This window comes from Vicugna pacos, chromosome 21, assembly GCF_048564905.1.
Source record: "Vicugna pacos chromosome 21, VicPac4, whole genome shotgun sequence".
In the NCBI taxonomy this organism is placed as follows: domain Eukaryota; kingdom Metazoa; phylum Chordata; class Mammalia; order Artiodactyla; family Camelidae; genus Vicugna; species Vicugna pacos.
In genome coordinates, this window is record NC_133007.1 from 31,030,368 (window position 1) to 31,048,622 (window position 18,255).

Genomic DNA, 18,255 nt, shown 5'->3' on the forward strand with positions numbered 1-18,255 from the left:
AGTCCTTACCCCTGTTATTTTGTTGTTCATGGAACTGCCTTTTGCAAACAGTGGTTTGGACAGTTTTCACTAGGGATACCCTTTTTATCCCGGAAAAAATGTCTAGAAGCTGAATTGCAATGGACTTTTAGGAAACAGCACTGACTCTGTTTAACCCAAGGGTTCATCAGATCCCAAGTATCTTTTGGAAGCCTGAGATCACTCTTATTACTGGTCCCTTTCCCTAAAACCTCATGAGCCCTGGAGGGAAATGTATTGAACATAATGAGAGAAGACACAAAATCCCTTTCACTTAACCAGTCTTTGCGTTCTCTGTTGTACCTCAAAAGCAGAAGCGACTGCAGAGGTGTTTAAGTCTCCTTGTTAAAGCCGATTGCCAGCACACACATGCAGCACGAACATTTTCTGATAAATTCCCTGAAACTCACGCCACACATTAGGCAGAAAGACAGCTGCCGTGTGAAGAAAAGGAGGGCAAGCAATTTGTTAACAACCCTGGAAAAAACACAGCCAGACTTCTAGACACCCAAGAGGCGCAGATTTTATTTGCTTAAAACCTCAGCGAGTCTCGCTAGAGAGGATTTGTTGCTCCCCGAACAGTTTCAAAGACGTTTCTGTTTTCCAACAGATCATGTTCGTGACACATTGCAAAGCTATGGAAAATGTTTTGTTTTTTCTTAATCGACGTGCCGCACACAGTTTATCTTTTCTGCCACTTGGAGATTCTGAGCTTTATTCCTGCCGTGCAATGCTAAGGTGCATCCAGAAGGTGTCAGCACCTCCATGGTAACCAGACGGTCGGGACTCCGCCCCCTCCCATCGTTTATTTGAGGAGTAGTTCCCCAAGGGGCCTCAAGGTGGCGCCAAAACCACAGGGCCGCACCCGCCGCCTCCAGGTGCAGGAGCAGGCGGCGCTGCGGGAGGACGCGATGCGGTGGAGGGGTCGGGGTCGTAGCGGTGGGAGGTGGGGGAGGGGTGCGGCAGTGACTCCAGTATCTTCTGCCTTTATCGTCGCTTATTATTCTAGTAACGCACAGGGTCCTCTGGGGCCCGGTTCAGTTTTCGGCTCACTGACAGCAAGGTCAAGAAAGGAAGAAATCAGCAGCCCCCAGTCCAAAATACTTGGGCAGGAGAAAGAAAAGATCGGAAACATGGTTTTTGCAAAGTCCAGGTGTGTGGAAGGTGTTGTTTTAATAACCTGAACAAACATCTCTCCTGGAGTCCTACTGAGCGGAGAAGAAACCTAATTCCAGGGGCAAAGGAAAATGTCTCTCTCACCTTTTCTGTCTTGATTATAAGGATTTTTTCCCTCTCCCACCCCACTTTTTTTGGAGGGGGAGGGAAATAATTCAGGCAATTCAACCTAGTTCTTTTCAGATGCCGCTGGTTTAAACCTGGACGTCCTTGTAAACAGAAACCCAGGCAGGAACTGCCATTTGGGAACTTATTTTCCATAGTCCTCAGCTATTTTGGGTTTTGCCCTGTGCTGTGATAAAGCTTTTTTCTTTCTTTTTCTTTTAAACACCTCGTAAAAGCAGGGTAAACAGTATTCCTCCAGGAAGTCTACAGACTGAGGAGTGTTTCTTGATCAATAGTTTGCATTTCCAGTAAAATTGTCAGAACTCAGGCTGCCCGTCACATACTCCAGGATAAAGACACTTTTTGCCAGAGGTTTTTTTTTTTTTTTGCTTTTTTATTTTTGATGGATGTGAAAATGCTAGATGTATGAAAAAATAATAAAGTTGTAGTGGGAGTTAGAAGGGTGGGGAGAATGCTGAGCCATTCACCTGTGAGCTGAGGACTGGCAGCTTTATTTTACTTCGTTGCAAAAACAAAACAAAAAAAAAATCAAGTTAGAGAAAGAACCCAGAGCACCCATAAAAAATACAGCAAATGTTTCAAAAGTAGAATGTTCCAGGTAATAGGAACCTACTCTGTATTTCCCCTTTGGTTTTGGATTTTTCAGGAGATAATGCTGTTCATAGATAATGCACATGCCTATTTTTGTCTTTTGTCCTTTTCTTGAAAATGAATGAGGTGTCCCCAGAGCCTTCTTTTCATCTCCGTAGAAGCTAAGAGTGATGGTGGATTCTCTCAAACCCTTTTCCTAGGAATCTAATAAATATCTCATGGGAGAGTGAGGAGGGGAAAAGGAATCCTGAAATAAAAAACTTTTATCTCAAGTCTTCCCGACCCAGTCGGACAGAGGACCTCCAGAAGAATTCTGACCAGCATTTAGCCCTTCTTAGGGGTGTCCTGCCCCCTCAGGGAAGCTAGCAAAGGAGGACCCGATTATTCGAGGTGTTGAAGGAATAAATACTCAGTCCACAAACAAACAAACTTCCCGGAATTCCTAGAGGGAAGGAGAAAGCTTTGAAGGGCGAAGGCCTCCCAGTCGTTTCAGGTCCCCATCCCGGATAATATCCTCTCCGGGGGTGTCTTCAACCGTTTGTAATCGCTTGCCCCAACCTCCCACGGAGCCCCGGTGCCCAAATCACCTCATCAAACAGCAGCCCAGCAGAAAAGACTGAAATACAGACAGTCAACTTGGAGAATCCCACGGGGGCTTCGCCAGGAGCGGGAGGTAGGGGCTGCGCGCCGGGGTTGCGGGTGCCGGCCGGCGCGGCCGCGGTTCGCAGCCCGCGCTAAGGACGCGCGTCTTGGCGAAGCCCCCTCGGAGAGCGGCTCGCGTCTCTCCTCGCGGGCAGAGGAACCCGGCTCAGCCGGGGCCGGGTGGCTGGAGCATTGTTCCCGCGTTTGGGGACCGCGGGAGTCCGCTTGTCAAAGGGAATTTACCTCTGGGAAAACGTGGAGAGGCTGCGAGGCTGGAGTCGGTGGGCGCAAGCGTCTACGCGGGAGCGGGAAGGGGGGAACGAGTAGAATTATTTCACTCTCTTCCCCAAACCCCACAAAATTGTTCCCGATATCGTGGACCATTTAACGAATCCACGGCGAATTTAGAGGATTATATTCTCAGGATATCGCTCCTTTGCCCGCTGCGCCTTTCCCCCATGGACGCCTCGGCCTGCCTCCTCAGGTGGGGGTCAGGGCCACTCGGTTTCTATAATTTGCCTCTAAAACCTTTATAGGGCATTCTTGACGGCCCTAAGCCTGGAAACTTCCCGTTGATTATTATTATTATTATTATTATTTTGCTTTAATAATGACAACGCCCAGCGGACTCCACTCCACTCCAACCAGCACGTTCGCTTGGAATCCATTACACCTGGGCCCCGATAATTAGGAAATCTAATTATTCGCCTCATCACTCATTAATAAGAAAAAATAGTCTCAGGTTCTGTGCTACTTACAAGGTCTTTGGGGAGATATTGGACCACATTAATCAATTCGATTTTATATCTCAGACTAACTTTTATCTGCAAAGGAGCGTCAGTTCTTTTTCCCCTCTGGGCACGTGGGCCCATTAACCAAAATGTGATAATAAAATAAATTTTAATAAGATATAACTCTTTTTTAAAAAAATCTTTTCAAGTTAAGACTGAGCTGCAGTGAAGTATGATTCTGCGCGGCTGGGTCTTAGAGCCGACGGATTCCGGCGCTCCTCATCCTGATTGGCGCCAAGTCCCCAGAGCGGCTGGATTATTGGTCCAAAGTTCCCGGAGGGGGTGTGGCCGGAGCAAAGTAAAAACTCGCTTTCAGCAAGAAGACTTTTGAAACTTTTCCCAATCCCTAAAAGGGACTTTGCCTCTTTTTCCGGGCTCGGCAGGGCAGCACTCTGGATCCCGGCTCGCTGACCCTCAGGGCTGCCGATTTACTGGGGGGCTCGGAGAGCCGCCCTCCCTTTCCTGACGCGGACCGAGGGGCCAGCCTCGGTCCACCGCGCGCGAGGCATCTCTGCTCCGTCCCCGGCCGCCTGCCCGCCCGGGCTGCCACCCGCCGAGAATCGAGAGCGAGCAAGAGAGCAAGGGCCGGCGCTGCGCTCGCCGGGGCGCGCCCTCCAGGATGCTGCTCCGCCCGGTCCGCTGAAAACGAGCGTCCCTTCCCGGCCCGAAGGCGGGCGCCCAGCGCCGGCGCCTCCTCTAGCTCAGCCTTGAGGCTTCCAGGCGCCCGGGGTTCCCCGCGCCGGCTCCCTTCCTCCCTCTCTCGCTCGCGCTCGCTCTCCTAGGGCCTTCCTCGCGGTCCGTGCGCGCAGGCGGTGGCGTCTCGGACGCAGCATGCAGGCGCGCTACTCTGTGTCCGACCCCAACGCCCTGGGAGTGGTGCCCTACTTGAGCGAGCAGAATTACTACCGCGCAGCGGGCAGCTACGGCGGCATGGCCAGCCCCATGGGCGTCTACTCGGGCCACCCGGAGCAGTACGGCGCGGGCATGGGCCGCTCCTACGCGCCCTACCACCACCACCAGCCCGCGGCGCCCAAGGACCTCGTGAAGCCGCCCTACAGCTACATCGCGCTTATAACCATGGCGATCCAGAACGCGCCGGAGAAGAAGATCACCCTGAACGGCATCTACCAGTTCATCATGGACCGCTTCCCCTTCTACCGGGAGAACAAGCAGGGCTGGCAGAACAGCATCCGCCACAACCTCTCGCTCAACGAGTGCTTCGTCAAGGTGCCCCGCGACGACAAGAAACCTGGCAAGGGCAGCTACTGGACCCTGGACCCGGACTCCTACAACATGTTCGAGAACGGCAGCTTCCTGCGGCGCCGGCGGCGCTTCAAGAAGAAGGACGTTCCCAAGGAGAAGGAGGAGCGGGCCCACCTCAAGGAGGCGCCCCCGGCGGCGTCCAAGGGCGCCCCGGCTGGGCCCCCCCTAGCGGACGCCCCCAAGGAGGCCGAGAAGAAGGTGGTGATCAAGAGCGAGGCGGCGTCGCCGGCGTTGCCGGTCATCACTAAGGTGGAGACGCTGAGCCCCGAGAGCGCGCTGCAGGGCAGCCCACGCAGCGCGGCCTCCACGCCCGCCGGCTCCCCCGACGGCTCGCTGCCGGAGCACCACGCAGGCGCGCCCAACGGGCTGCCCGGCTTCAGCGTGGAGAATATCATGACGCTGCGAACGTCGTCGCCGGGAGGCGAGCTGAGCCCTGCGGCTGGGCGCGCAAGTCTGGTGGTGCCGCCGCTGGCGCTGCCCTACGCCGCCGCGCCGCCCGCCGCCTACGGCCAGCCGTGTGCGCAGGGCCTGGAGGCCGCCGGCGCCGGGGGCTACCAGTGCAGCATGCGCGCCATGAGCCTGTACACTGGGGCCGAGCGGCCGGCGCACATGTGCGTCCCGCCCGCGCTGGACGAGGCCCTCTCGGACCACCCGAGCGGCCCCACGTCGCCCCTGAGCGCCCTCAACCTCGCCGCCGGCCAGGAGGGCGCGCTCGCCGCCGCCGGCCACCACCACCAGCATCACGGCCACCACCACCCGCAGGCGCCGCCGCCCCCGCCGGCTCCCCAGCCCCAGCCGGCGCCGCAGCCCGGGGCCGCCGCGGCCCAGGCAGCCTCCTGGTATCTCAACCACAGCGGGGACCTGAACCACCTCCCCGGCCACACATTCGCAGCCCAGCAGCAGACTTTCCCCAACGTCAGGGAGATGTTCAACTCCCACCGGCTGGGGATTGAGAACTCGACCCTTGGGGAACCCCAGGTGAGCAGCAACGCGAGCTGTCAGCTGCCCTACAGATCCACGCCATCTCTCTACCGCCACGCGGCCCCGTATTCCTATGACTGTACGAAATACTGACCTGCCCCGGCCCGCTCCGGCTATGCCTACCAGACGCTACCCACTCAGACAGTTCAGGCAGCAGAGATGCAAAAAAACCCAAAACATGCCCACCGCTTTTTCGCTGACCCGGGAGCAGAGAGCGCGCGCGCGCCAGCCTCCGCCCTCTGCGAAGCTGCAGGTAACTTTAATTCGCCGCCCCGTTTCTGAGACCCCAAGAAGCCCCTGTACAGGGACGCGGCCCAGCGAAATGAATATTGGTTTAAAACTCCGCGTCCCCTTCCAGGAGGGCTGTGCTCACTGCTCCACTCGGGGTTTCAAAATTATAACTTATGGACCAAATCCTATAGCGACCCAGTAATGACTTTCTGTAGAGACCCCGGGTCTCTACAGATTATGTACTTGTTGTGTGTAATTTTAAATTTCTCTAACCGTGCTGTACAAATGTGTGGATTTGTAATCAGGCTATTTTTTGTTGTTGTTCAGAGCCATTAATATAATATTTAAAGTTGAGTTCACTGGATAATTTCTCATGTTGCCCAACCATTTCTAACTGCCAAATTGAAAATTCAAGAAACTTATGTGGGGTTTCCCCCCCTGTACAATTATGAGATATAATTCTTTTCCCAGTTGTAGGTCTCTCACAAAACAAGAAAATAATTTATTTTTTGTTGTTGGCGGATAAAGAAGTCAAGTATCTGATACTTTTTATTTACAAAGTGTGATGGTGTTGTATAGTAGAGTCCTCCCCAAGCATTCCTAAAAGAAAAAAACTAAAAATTTAACTTCACCTGTGTTTGTCTTACGTGGTCTTAATTGTTGTACTTGCCTTAAAATAAACCCATGTTGTTTTTCTGCCCAAAGTCCAAACAGTGTGTTTGTATTCTCAAATTAAAAAAAACTAAGGTGATTTCATGAATCCACCTGTTTTGTTATTCTTGTTACACAGGTGGGTAAACGTGTAGACCTCTACAGATGATCACAGGGGACTGGGGGAACCCCCCTCCTGTCTTGCTAGTGTTAGAAAAGGCTTTCGATTAATTCAGAGTCCCACCCTGACCAAGGCAATCAAGAAACAGTCCTGGCTGGACGTGGTTGCCTGAAGGACTGTGTGCCATAATGTCCTTTGCTGCAAAGCATTTTGTTAAATGCAGAAAAACATGCCAATAGTCAAAACAAACAGTACCATTCCATCCCCGTGTCCAGCCATCTCCAATTTAGGAGGTGACAGAGGGGAGGATAAACATTTTCCATTTGCTAACAGCAAACCAGGGGGAGTCCTGCTTTCCCTTGATTTCCTAAAATGCGGACTTACTTCCCCACTTTAAAGGTTTTCCAGAAAAGAATTTGAACTGGGATGGCGAAAATCCAAATGGGATTGATTTTGTACCATTTCATGACCATTCCTGGTGGCGGCCAGATCGGAGGTGAATTTCAGACCTCTTTACTTCTTGATTTGATTTCAACATCTTTACCCTATTGCAGTGAAAAAAATTTTAACCTTATAGCCCTTCAAAAATAATGTACAATGCTTTTAAGAGTTTTCGATTTGTCAACTCTTCCAGGACTTCAAATGATAGATTATTTTTCTTTTCAGTTCTGGTATCTCATCTTCCAAATTTTAAATAGCAATGCAACCTTTGTGAGGTGTGGCTGCGGGGGGGGGGCGGCTTTATTATATGTTTCACTGGCCAAAACACACAACTCCCCTCCTGGTCTCTGTGTGTGACTTTGGGGGCCAGAGCCCCAAACTGGGAATTAGTTCCCACCCCAGCAGGTGAGCTGTACCTTTGGAAGATGGTGATTTTCCAAAAGGTGATTTTGCTTGATGCAGTGGCCTTGACCGTAACCTGGGTGTTAAGTTGTTTTAAGCATGGTATTTTGTCTCTATGTTATGCTGAACAGAATTGGGCAAAGTGTGAGCATAATAATTGTCCCCATCTGTGGGACACAGATTCTTCTCATCTGTGGTCCCAGGGGTGGCACCTGGTTGAGACTCAAAGACTGCGTTGTATGCCTTTTCACAACCGCAGAAGCGGTGAGCCCGCGCTGGGTGCCTGCTTTTCAGCAGGGCCGTGGGCTGCCGAGCTCGTCTGCGTGAGGCGACCAGAGAGAGGGAGGAGCGGGTTTCGCTTGACTCCCGTTTGCTTTCTGCTGTTCGCGCAGCAGAGGAGAGCGGTCTAGCTGGCTTTGCCTTCCCCCAGGTGTCTCAGAGAGGCCCCCCTGAAAGCCTGCCTTCGCCCTAAGATGGGGAACGCACAGGAGGTCTCAGAGACACGGGGAAAAGCGCGGAGAGAGAATCGTAAGGAAGGGTCAGAGGTCTGGTCGGCCCGGGACAGCGCGCCGGGGCCTCCTACCTTGGGGAAGGCCTCTTAAACAAGTCCCCGCTGTGCGCCGGCCACTCGCCCGAGCGGGTAGATCGAGAAGGTTCCTGCACCCCGCGCGGGCCGCGGCGAGGGGCCCTTCCGCTCCCCTGGGAACGTGGGCACCCGGGGCGCTGTGCTGGGGGCTTCAGCAGGCCGCCGGCGGCGTCAGAGAGGAGGCGCCCGTCAGGCCGGACCCCGAAGGCTTCCGCCGTCGCAGGCCCGGGGGCGCGGCGGCCGGGGAGGTGCGGGCAGCGCCGGAAGGGAAGGCCGCCGCGTGCGGCGCTGCGCTCGGAGCCAGGCTCCGCCCGGCCTTCAGCAGCCGGCGCGGACCGAGGGGCTCCGCGGCCGCGGGGCGTCAGCTGCTCCCGCGGAGTGCGAAGGGCCGGCCCCGGGCTGAGCGCGCGGAGCCCCGGCGCCGCCCGGCCGCCCGCCGCCGGCGCGCGTGCTCTGCGCGGGGCGCGGGGCGCGGGGCGGCTGCGTCCACGCATCCGCTCGCCGCGCTCCTCGGGAGCCCTTCCGGAAAGGGGGAAAGGAGGTCCGGGGAATGCCGGCCGCAGGCTGCCGGGACCCCTTGCTCGGCGGCTCACTCAACGCCGTCCGCATGAAGCTGTCTGAGAGCCGTGTTCCTACCTGACCCAGGAAGACCAGTTCAGCAGGTGTCAAAAATACTGCAAATAAAATGGAAGCGACCCAAACACCACAACAGAGCCTGTTTCCCACGGAGTTAATCCTGGGTCCCTGACTGGCCTTGGCTGGGTGGACTGTGTCTCTAACAGGGTCCAGTTGTGACAGACGCCGGCGGCCAGAGAGACCCGGTGGCCTTTGAGCATCCGGCTTATTCTAAGCCCTGGAGAGGCTGCAGCTGGAATAGCCTCTGCTTCTTGTAAGACTTGAGAGACACCCCAAGCTCCCCGCTTTCAGGGAGAGAGGCTGAAAGCTGGGCCACTCTCCCACGGCCAGACTTGGGTCTGTGGCTGGGTGGCCCTCACTGCCCTAATTCAAGTGGCTTGCCCCTAGGACCCAAAATTGGTGGCAACATGCATCCTCTAATTTCTGGAGCGCTGGGCTGGGGTTAGAGGACCACATCTCACTGTGTGAACAAACTCCTCCCCTCCCTGGCCTTGGTCAGTCTTCTCACTTGTAAAATGAGCAGGTGAGTGCAAGGGCATTTTGGGCACCTCAGCTGTTCCTTCCTGCATAGCCCGGCTCCAGCCACCACCCCTCACTTACCCTGCTCTCCTTCCCTACCAGCAAGAAATGAAGGTCAGAAGTTAGAGGGAGAAAAAAACTCGAGTCCTGGGAACTTCAGCATTTGGGTCATAAATCTTTTGGGGTCCATCTCCTCCCCTTTACCCCAAAAAGGCTGCCTGGGAGTCACCTTTTGGCCTGAGAGAGGCTTGTGAGCTTCACTCAAAGCATAGAGCAGAGCTTCCAGGTTCCAGTGGAAAATGACCCCCGTGGCTGAGTGCTTCCTTCCTCCATCCTCATCCCCACCCCAAATCCAAAAACCTGGACAGGGGTGTTGGGCAAGGTTGGCCAATGGGAAGTTATTGATAATAACCATAATAACCATAAACCTGAGGGTGGGTGGAGAGAGCGACTCAGAGAAAAGACACTCGTTGATGAGTGAGCAGAACCAAGTTTCTGGAGGAAGCACTGGGGTCTCAGAGCCTCAGGGGATGTGTGCCTGTGTTGTCAGGACCATGCACTCCCGCAGCCCAGGGTGTGGTGGAAGTGACAGTAGAGACCTGAGGCTGGATGCCTTGGGTGCGGCCAGGCCGAGGATGGCTGGTAGTGGGGGGCCAGACTCCCCACTCCAGGTGAGTGAGACGCACTGGTCAGAGCCATCCAAGTGCCTTCTGGCACCACATACTTGACATGCTTTCCCAAACTTTGAGAAGCATTCCCTGCCTGCCTCTTCCTTCCATGGCCTCAGCTCACCAAGGCATTTGAAATGTTTGCTTTTCTACACAGGCATGCAAGGCAGGGGCGGAAAGTTGCAGGGAGTTTGGAAGGCTGGGCAGCTGCCTTTCGGACAGGGACAGCCGCTGCTCCTGGGAAGACACCACCGCCTCAGCTTACGCGAGCATTCCCCACCCTTCTGCAACGTTTCTGCTCTGCAGCAAAAGCAGAAGGGCGTTGCTTGCATGGGGTTTGATTCTTGTAGGCGTCTCTTTGGTGCCATGGTTTTTCCTGTGTCGGGTCAGCGGGGGTTTTATCCTGGGGCTGTGAGGGTGTGAAAACTGAAATGGAAGGAGCGGGTGGGCTGCCAGCTTGATGAGCTGGCCGGCATCCATGGTCCCTTTAAGGGAGTGGAGTTGGGGAGCACTGGGGGGCTTCCGTCCTCTGGGCCTGGGGTACTGCTGTGTGCTCAGTCTCTATGGCCACCTGGGCTGGGAAGTCGTGGAGGCCAGAGAGGCCGCCTTACCTCACGGAGGCTCAGTGGCCCTTGGCCCTGTGCCTTATGTATCCAACAGCCCCTCTGGGGCGCTCCTGCTGCCCTCACGTTATTTTTACAGACGGGCTCCCCAGTGGGGACTTTCTCTCTAAGCTGAATCCACATGCACCAACTCAGGGCCTATGCACAGGTCAACTGAGGGCTCACATGACCTCGGGCACATTACCTCAAGCTCTCTGGACCCACTTCTCAACTGGAAAAATGATGGATCACGAATAGGGTTATCGTGAGGATCAGTGGGCCCAACGCCCGTTGGGAAAGTGCTTTGATATTGTCTAGTGCACAGTAAGGACTGTTAGCTATTTGGATTTACCTGGATAACAGAAGAGGAAGGATTGTTGGGTCTCAGTTAATTGCATATGTCAGGCTAAATGCAATATCCTTGGGCAGGGCCCTGCCCAGGCCCTAACTGCCCCTGCTCACTGGGCTTCAATCAGCATTAGCTGACTGGCCAACCATCAGCTTCATGGCTCACTTCTCCCAAGAGGAGCAAAAGACACTGCTCCCTGATCCTTTCAAGGGGGGAGACGTGGGTAGGGGGGAAAGGGCTTCTCTGGTTTTGGTAGGATATAAAGGACTGCGTCTCCCACTTACAATGTCCCAAATCTCCCAGCTCTGGGGGCCCACCTCTCTCTCCTCTCCAGAGAGCCCCTCCCCTTTGATTACTCCAGACACACCTCTCAGCCTCTGTGGACACCTGAGGGTGTCCGACCTTAGAGAATCCACCTGTGAAGGAAACCCTGTGGGTTCCAATCCCTGTTCTATTTACTACCTCCATTGTCTTCAGGTAGTCTGTGCCCAGCCTCAGTTTCATCATCTGTGAAATGGGTGAATCCACTCCCCCCACCCCATCTTTCACAGACGCTGCCAGGGTTCTCAAGAGAATTTCCACTGGGCCTTTAGCATCCACACACAATAGCTACTATAACGTGATTGTTTTCCTGTCTTTGGAACACTTCCTCCTAGGAGACCCGAGGTGAGTTAACTTTCTGGCCTCAGTTTCCTGGTCTGTGGAATGGGAATGATAAAGATTTCTGTTCCTTAGGACTTAATACGAGGAAAGCACTTACAGCAGTGCTGGCACGTAGTAGTCTTCAAATCATGATTAGTTATTAATATTGTCCTTTTCATCAACCTCCTCTCCGGCACTTTTATGTCGTCAGTAAGGAGACCGGGCTGAGGGATCCCTGCATCTCTCCACCCTCACTCTTCTCACATGTATGGTAGAATCATCCATTCTTCATGTGTGTATACACACACGTATATAATTTGTTACCTGTCTTCCCACTTAGAAAAGTGAAGCAGATATTTGGAAATATGACGCCATCATCGTTAACTTGAATGCCTGCTTTTTAATTTACCCGTGGAGCGGAAGAAGGGTAGATGGGGGTGGGGTGGGAGGAGCTCCTGTCTCTCTCCCCTCAGCCTTTTCCCCTGAGGCCTCTTTGGGCCAGGCTGGTGCCTGGCCTTCGCTCACCTGGCCTTCCCAAGGAGCAGGCTTTCTGCCAGGCAGCTGGAAATGGTACTGTCTGCTCTTAGCCCTCAACAAACCTTACTTGTGCTTGGGCCCCAGAGTTGGGAACCGCCACGGTCCTTCCCGAAGTGTGATTTCAGGGCCTTTCTGCAGGCTGGAAGCTGCACTCCCACTGACTTCAGAGATGAAGGTGCCTTTCTGGGATCTGAAGGCTTATGAACCTGCAAGGGACTTGCAGTGTCCTCATCTGGCTCTCTGAGACACTCAGTCGGCCAGCTGTCTCTCAGGCTTGGCTGATCCCCACTGAGCCGCCGATCCGTCCTCACCCACCAGGCTTCCGCACGAGGGCGCATCCATGCTCCTGCGCTCTGTGCTTTTGCCCTGCGCTCCCCGGAAATAAGTCCCAGCTCGGGGTTCCTTCCTACAAAGTCCTCTCCTAAGTTCAAGTTACACATGTCACCTGAGAGCCCAGGATTCTCCCGGCGCCCAGAGCCAGGCTGGGGCGCTCTGCTGGAGGTCTGTGGCTGGAGCCTCCCATAGAGGCTGCTAACTGCTGCAAACACGTGGGGGCTGGACCGGCCGCTCCAAACCGCAACTAGAACTGGGTTATTCTCTCTGCTATCAGTGCCCCGCCCACCAGCCGCGCTGGTCTCCGCCTGCGTCCCGCCCATGCCCAAATTGGGCGGTGTTTATTATTGCACGAATTCAAGCTTGGATTCGCCTTAGCGTTTAGAAGGAGCGCGGCTGCAGAGCGCCTTTAGGGAAAGGCAGGGTGTGAGTGCTGGACTTCGGGTGCCCAGGAAACTCCAGGAAGGGCTCCGGGTGCGGAGTGGGGGATCCGCATAGCGACACCCGTTTGTTTCTTCCTCTGGATCTGTTAAGAGTCGACACCTAGTGGGATCCAGACTTGATCTTGCTAGTCAGGAGGGGCTGGGTGGCTCCGGGGACTGTGGGGCCCGTGGGTTGCAAAAGCGCGGACACTGAGGTTCTCTTCCCATCTCGGGGGTGAAAGGGATGCTCTGATGAAAGCCAGACACCCAGAGAGCAGACAGCGCCTGCCCCTCTTGCTAGCGGGCCGTACCCAAGCCCAAGGCCATGGCTCAGGTTAGAAATGGGCGCTGGGGACCGAGGCCTGGAGGTGTCCCCCGCCCTGGCCTGGCATTCCCTCATGCCCTGCCTGCACCCAAACCGGTTTTTCGACCCTGATTGAGGCTTCCTTTTCCATATTTCAAATGTATTTGCTCCCCACACGGTCCATCCGGAACCTCCAAACACATGAGGTATCTTCTGGATTCCCCATTTTGGAGCAGGATTTTCCCTGCTTTTCGGTGTTCAGGGGTGACCTGAGCACTGGCAGCCAGTTCCCCAGCATGGGGTCGCCTCCCTGTTACAGCAGCAGTGGCAGACTTCCCCCCTCCAATTAATGCACGTTTGTTATGTCTCCCAATTCCGGGGGGGGGGCTCGTGGGCAGGGCCCCCCACCTGCCATCCTCACCCCTCCCTCTTCTCTTGGGCATTCGTGTAATTTATTAAATGAAATGCTAATTCAGTTATCCAGAGCTCTTTTTTTCTTTCCATATTCAGCAGCGATCGTAAACAGGAACTAGTCACGCTATGTGCCCCCCCACCATGCGGTGACGTGGGGGAAGGGACACCTCCTTCTACATCGGCATCATTTAGGGTTTTGATTCAAGCATGGACGTGGCTAAATGTAAAATGAGATGGGGGTAGGGGGTGCTCACCCCCCAGGGTGAGTGGGCAGCGGGGCGGGGGGTGGGGTGGGGTGGGTGGAGAGTGAGCAGGCTTCCCAAATGCTTAATGTAATCACGGGCCAGCTGCGTGCACTTGTAAAGTTGTTATAACCCCCTCCTTGTTATAAACAGGAAAGCGCAGGATATAAAGCAAGAGACCCGCATTCGCAAATACCAGCTCTCCCCGCCAGCTGCCAAAGTCCCCTTTTATGGTGTTCCTCCCTTGCAACCTCAGACCCATCAGAAAGACCTTCGTTTCTCCCCCTCCACTCTCCAAAGGGGTTCATTCTGAAACTTCCTCCAGCCGAGCCGTGGACCTGGTACCACCGCACACCCTCGCCGACTCTGCAGTGCCCCATGCCATTGGCTTTGGGACGAGCTGGGCTCCCGGAGTCCTCTTCCTCAGGTCTCCAGGGAGCCCTGAGGTGGAGGCTTGCCCCTGTTGGGATACTAGGCCCCCAGGGGGTACGCCCCCACCCCCAATTCCTCCGGGGGCATCCAGAGCATCTCTCCAAGGAGGGCCGCATACTCTTCAAGTCAGACTCCCGTCTATTTCCTCTGAGACAGACATCTCCCCCGCCAAATATCTGAGAGTTCTCAAAGACCTCAGAAGGCAAGCTGTGAGGCTATGGCACCCACCCCTACAGCTCCCATTAGGCCTGGGGGAAGAAAAGGTCTTTTGTGGAAGCCTTAGGGTTTTGGGGCTCCCCCAGGCCAGAGGTAAAACGCCCCTCCCACCTCCACTCTCCTTCCTGGCCCGCCAGACCCTGCTCTGAGCCGCGGAGATCCACATCCTGCCTCACTGACTGTGTGTGCTTACAGCGTCAAGGGGTGGACGTGATATTTCAAACATCAGATCAGTGCGTTTATATATTGGGTGCCCGGAAATTTTTCCAAATAAACACAGCTTGATTCAACTTGGGTGGGCGGACTTATCAACAGACTAATTCTATAAACAAATGAAGGAATAACCCCGAAACCGATTGGCTGGTATCAAAAAGACACGTGGAGGGAAAAGCTTGGAGTTTTTCAGCAATGAAATTTTAATTAATGTGGGTGGGCTGAGAACACAGCGACTGTTTATCATAGACAATTTATTTTCCAGCGCTAAGTCAACATATAATAGCAAACTTACAACAATTATTTAACATTTTTAAAGCCATGAAGAAGGGACAGAGCGCGCAGCGGCTGGGGAGAGCGGCAGAGCGGGAGGCAGACGCAGGGCGGGCTCCCCGGGAGGGCCCTTGCGGCGCGGGGTGCAGTCCCTAAGCCACCCGGGTCGTCTGCGTTGCCGGGGGCGCAGCGCCGGCTCCGCTCGCCATGAGCCATCTCTTCAGTCCCCGGCTGCCTGCTCTGGCCGCCTCGCCCATGCTCTATCTGTACGGCCCCGAGAGACCCGGGCTGCCTCTGGCCTTGGCCCCCGCGGCCGCTCTGGCCGCCTCGGGCCGGGTGGAGCCCCCCCAGAAGCCACCCTACAGCTACATCGCGCTCATAGCCATGGCGATCCAGGACGCGCCCGAGCAGAGGGTCACGCTCAACGGCATCTACCAGTTCATCATGGACCGCTTCCCCTTCTACCACGACAACCGGCAGGGCTGGCAGAACAGCATCCGCCACAACCTCTCGCTCAACGACTGCTTCGTCAAGGTGCCCCGCGAGAAAGGGCGGCCCGGCAAGGGCAGCTACTGGACGCTGGACCCTCGCTGCCTGGATATGTTCGAGAATGGCAACTACCGGCGCCGGAAGAGGAAGCCCAAGCCGGGCCCTGGGGCCCCGGAGGCCAAGCGCGCCCGAGCCGAGACGCACGAGCGCGGCGCAGAGGCGCAGCCGGAGGTGGGGAGCGGGGGAGTACTCCCCCGCCCGGCGACCCCCAGCCACGAGGGAGCGCCCGCGCGCCCCTCGCCCCTCCGGGAAGGCTCCTCTCCGCCCGCGCCCCTCCACTGGCCCAGGCCCGCGTCCGCAGAGGAGGACGCGGGCGACGCGCTCCAGGGCGCAGCGGCTGTAGCCGTCCGCCGGCCCGCGCGCACGATGGATGGCCCGGGGTCCCCTCCGCGCCCCGCCTCCTGCAGCTCTCCGAAGAGTTCTTCGGACAAGTCCAAGAGCTTCAGCATAGACAGCATCCTGGCGGAACGGCAGGGGCAAAAGCCGGCTGGAGGGGGCGAGCTCCCGGGGGGCGCCAAGCAGGGCCCTGGCGGCTTCCTAGGCGCCTCGCTCCTGGCCACCTCCTCCAGCCTCCGTCCGCCTTTCAACGCTTCCCTGATGCTGGACCCGCACGTCCAGGGCGGCTTTTACCAGCTCGGGATCCCTTTCCTCTCCTATTTCCCTCTGCAGCTCCCCGACACGGTGCTTCACTTCCACTAAAGCCAGCGGTGGCGCGGTTCTTTCCCCTGCCTGGGTCTGAGCTACTTGTGAGCGACCACGACTCCCACCGTGGGGTAAAGAAGTCACTTTTTTTTTTTTAATGATTTCCTCTGCGGACGTGTGGATCCCGGGAAGTATCATCCACCTCTGTGCACAGATGGGTACACCCCCGCCTGCCTCCCGCAAGGCGGACCTTCCCAGAACCAGAGCAGCTTCGGGGATTTAAAGGACGCTTTCCCGCCAGGACTCGGGCATCCCAGACCTCCTACTGCCGGAGCAGGAGACTCCCTTGGCCTTAGGTCAGTCTGATGGCATGATCTTCCGCTAGCTACTCATGGCAGGTCCTGCCTGTCGGGGGAACGGGGCCCAGACAACCTGAGGGCAGACAGATGGCCGCAGTGTGGTCCTTTCTATCTGAGAGCCACTATCTGCCCGTTGCTGGCTGGGCAGTGGCTTAGGCCTTGGCTTCGAACCCACCAGAGTGGGGGGTGTTTGAAGCTAGGTTTGTCCCTGAAGCCCAGTTGTGGGGATGCTGGGAGTGACCCCTGTTTTTCAGGTTCCTTAGCAGATCCTAGGGCTTGGGGAGGACTTAGGACCAACGTTCAGGTGAAAGCTGAGAAACCACACTTTTATTTTAAATAGAGAAGTTTCCTCTTTTGTCCTTTCTAGACCGTGAAAGGAATATGCTATATTCTTTGGCTAAACGCTTGACTCTTTTTACTGTAAGGATCGCCCTGTGAAAACGTCGACATTAACAACTTCTATTAAGAAAGTGCACTCTATATAATATAGCATTTTGTTGCATTATGATAGCTTGTTGATCAATACGTATGTTTCCCAGTGTGTGTTTCCCACAGCAGCAGCCCTCCTATCTCTTCGTTTTTGTGTTTAAAGGATCAAAAGACTCTGAGGACACCGGAAGTGCGTCAGGGGGAGGGAAGAGGTCTCGGGCGACAGAGGAGTTTTGATTCCCATGTTTTTCTCAAGACCTAGGTTTGATGTTGTTACCTTTTCTAGAATTGTGTAGTGAAGGACTACTTTCGATCAAAAGCGTTGGGAGAAGCAAACACGTGGGAAGCAGGCAGAGGGAGAGATGGGTCAGGGCCCGGCAGAGCACGGCATGCGTCAGGGCGGCTCTCTGGACCCCAAGGAACGGGAGGCTGGCGGGAGGCTTCCCAGCCTGCAGCCCCGGCCTGGCAGGCCTAGGGCCTGCAGCTAAATAAACCCCTTATGGAGGTGACCAGGAGTCTGGTGCAGGGCCGGGAGGCAGGGAGCCACCTCCACAAAGGTCTGGTTATGGAAGTTGAGGGTTTCGCAGCCCGGTTCAGCTTGGAACTTTTGGAAAATGCACGTAACCTCTTATGGTATCTCTCTTTAGGTTGTTTTGGCAATTCTGAAACTTGACTCCCTGAGCCTCCAAGTTACTTTATCTGATGTGGGAAAATCACAGTAAGTCATGAGTTCTTGGAGACAGGCAGAGATAGGTCTATGAAATAACTTTTTCAAGCAGTTTCCATGACTTATATAAAAGTGAAAACGAACTTTACATCAAGAGAGCTTATTGGTTAACGTGTTGGAAAGGATATTTCGGACAAGCGTAATAACTTAATAATTAGTAGGCACAGAGCTGCCTTTCTGAAAATTCATCCTGAAAGCCGTGTGCTACCTACCCAAATGTGTGTCCGTGACCGCGCCCTGCCCAGGCTGGTGGGAACAATTCGGCGAGCTTCAGTGTCCTTGATTTTAAGAACTTTGATGAGGTCCTGTGGTTTAGGTCCAGGGTCACTGTGATTAACTCAAAATGTAGTACAAGGGCCATCATTGGATGTTTTGTTATCCCGACGTCTCAGCACCCGTGAATAAAGTTGTTTTTTCATTAACCTCTCAGTGACTGGCTCAATGGATGGGGCGGGGGTGGGAATAAACAAACCAGGTAACAGGAAAAGGGAGACTGGGGTTGCATCTGGGAACCCCGTCAGCATCTTGGGGGGCTCTGGCTTCCGGGGTTGGGTGCACACATAGACTGCAAGGGCCAGAGCTGAAAACCCCAGGACCAAAGGATGCTGCCTGCATGTCAGCAATACGATGAGAACCCCCTCGCTGTACAGAACGTGTTTCCAATGTTTCCTTTTTATGTTTGATTTGCTATCTTGTGTGCTTTTTAATGTACATGTGGCTGTTGTCT

General features: G+C 55.1%; 2 protein-coding genes across 2 annotated transcripts; both read left to right on the top strand.

The window, feature by feature from the left end:
• Positions 1-3,673: 3,673 nt before the first annotated feature.
• On the top strand, positions 3,674-6,523 carry FOXC2 (forkhead box C2). The gene has a single exon (XM_072945924.1). It carries the CDS (start codon positions 4,176-4,178, stop codon positions 5,679-5,681), a length of 1,506 nt encoding a protein of 501 aa, XP_072802025.1. The 5' UTR covers positions 3,674-4,175; the 3' UTR covers positions 5,682-6,523.
• Positions 6,524-14,842: 8,319 nt separating this feature from the next.
• FOXL1 (forkhead box L1) lies at positions 14,843-16,976 on the top strand. Its single transcript, XM_072945925.1, has one exon. The coding sequence runs from the start codon at positions 15,030-15,032 to the stop codon at positions 16,068-16,070; it is 1,041 nt and encodes a 346-aa protein (XP_072802026.1). The 5' UTR covers positions 14,843-15,029; the 3' UTR covers positions 16,071-16,976.
• The last annotated feature ends 1,279 nt before the right edge of the window (positions 16,977-18,255 follow it).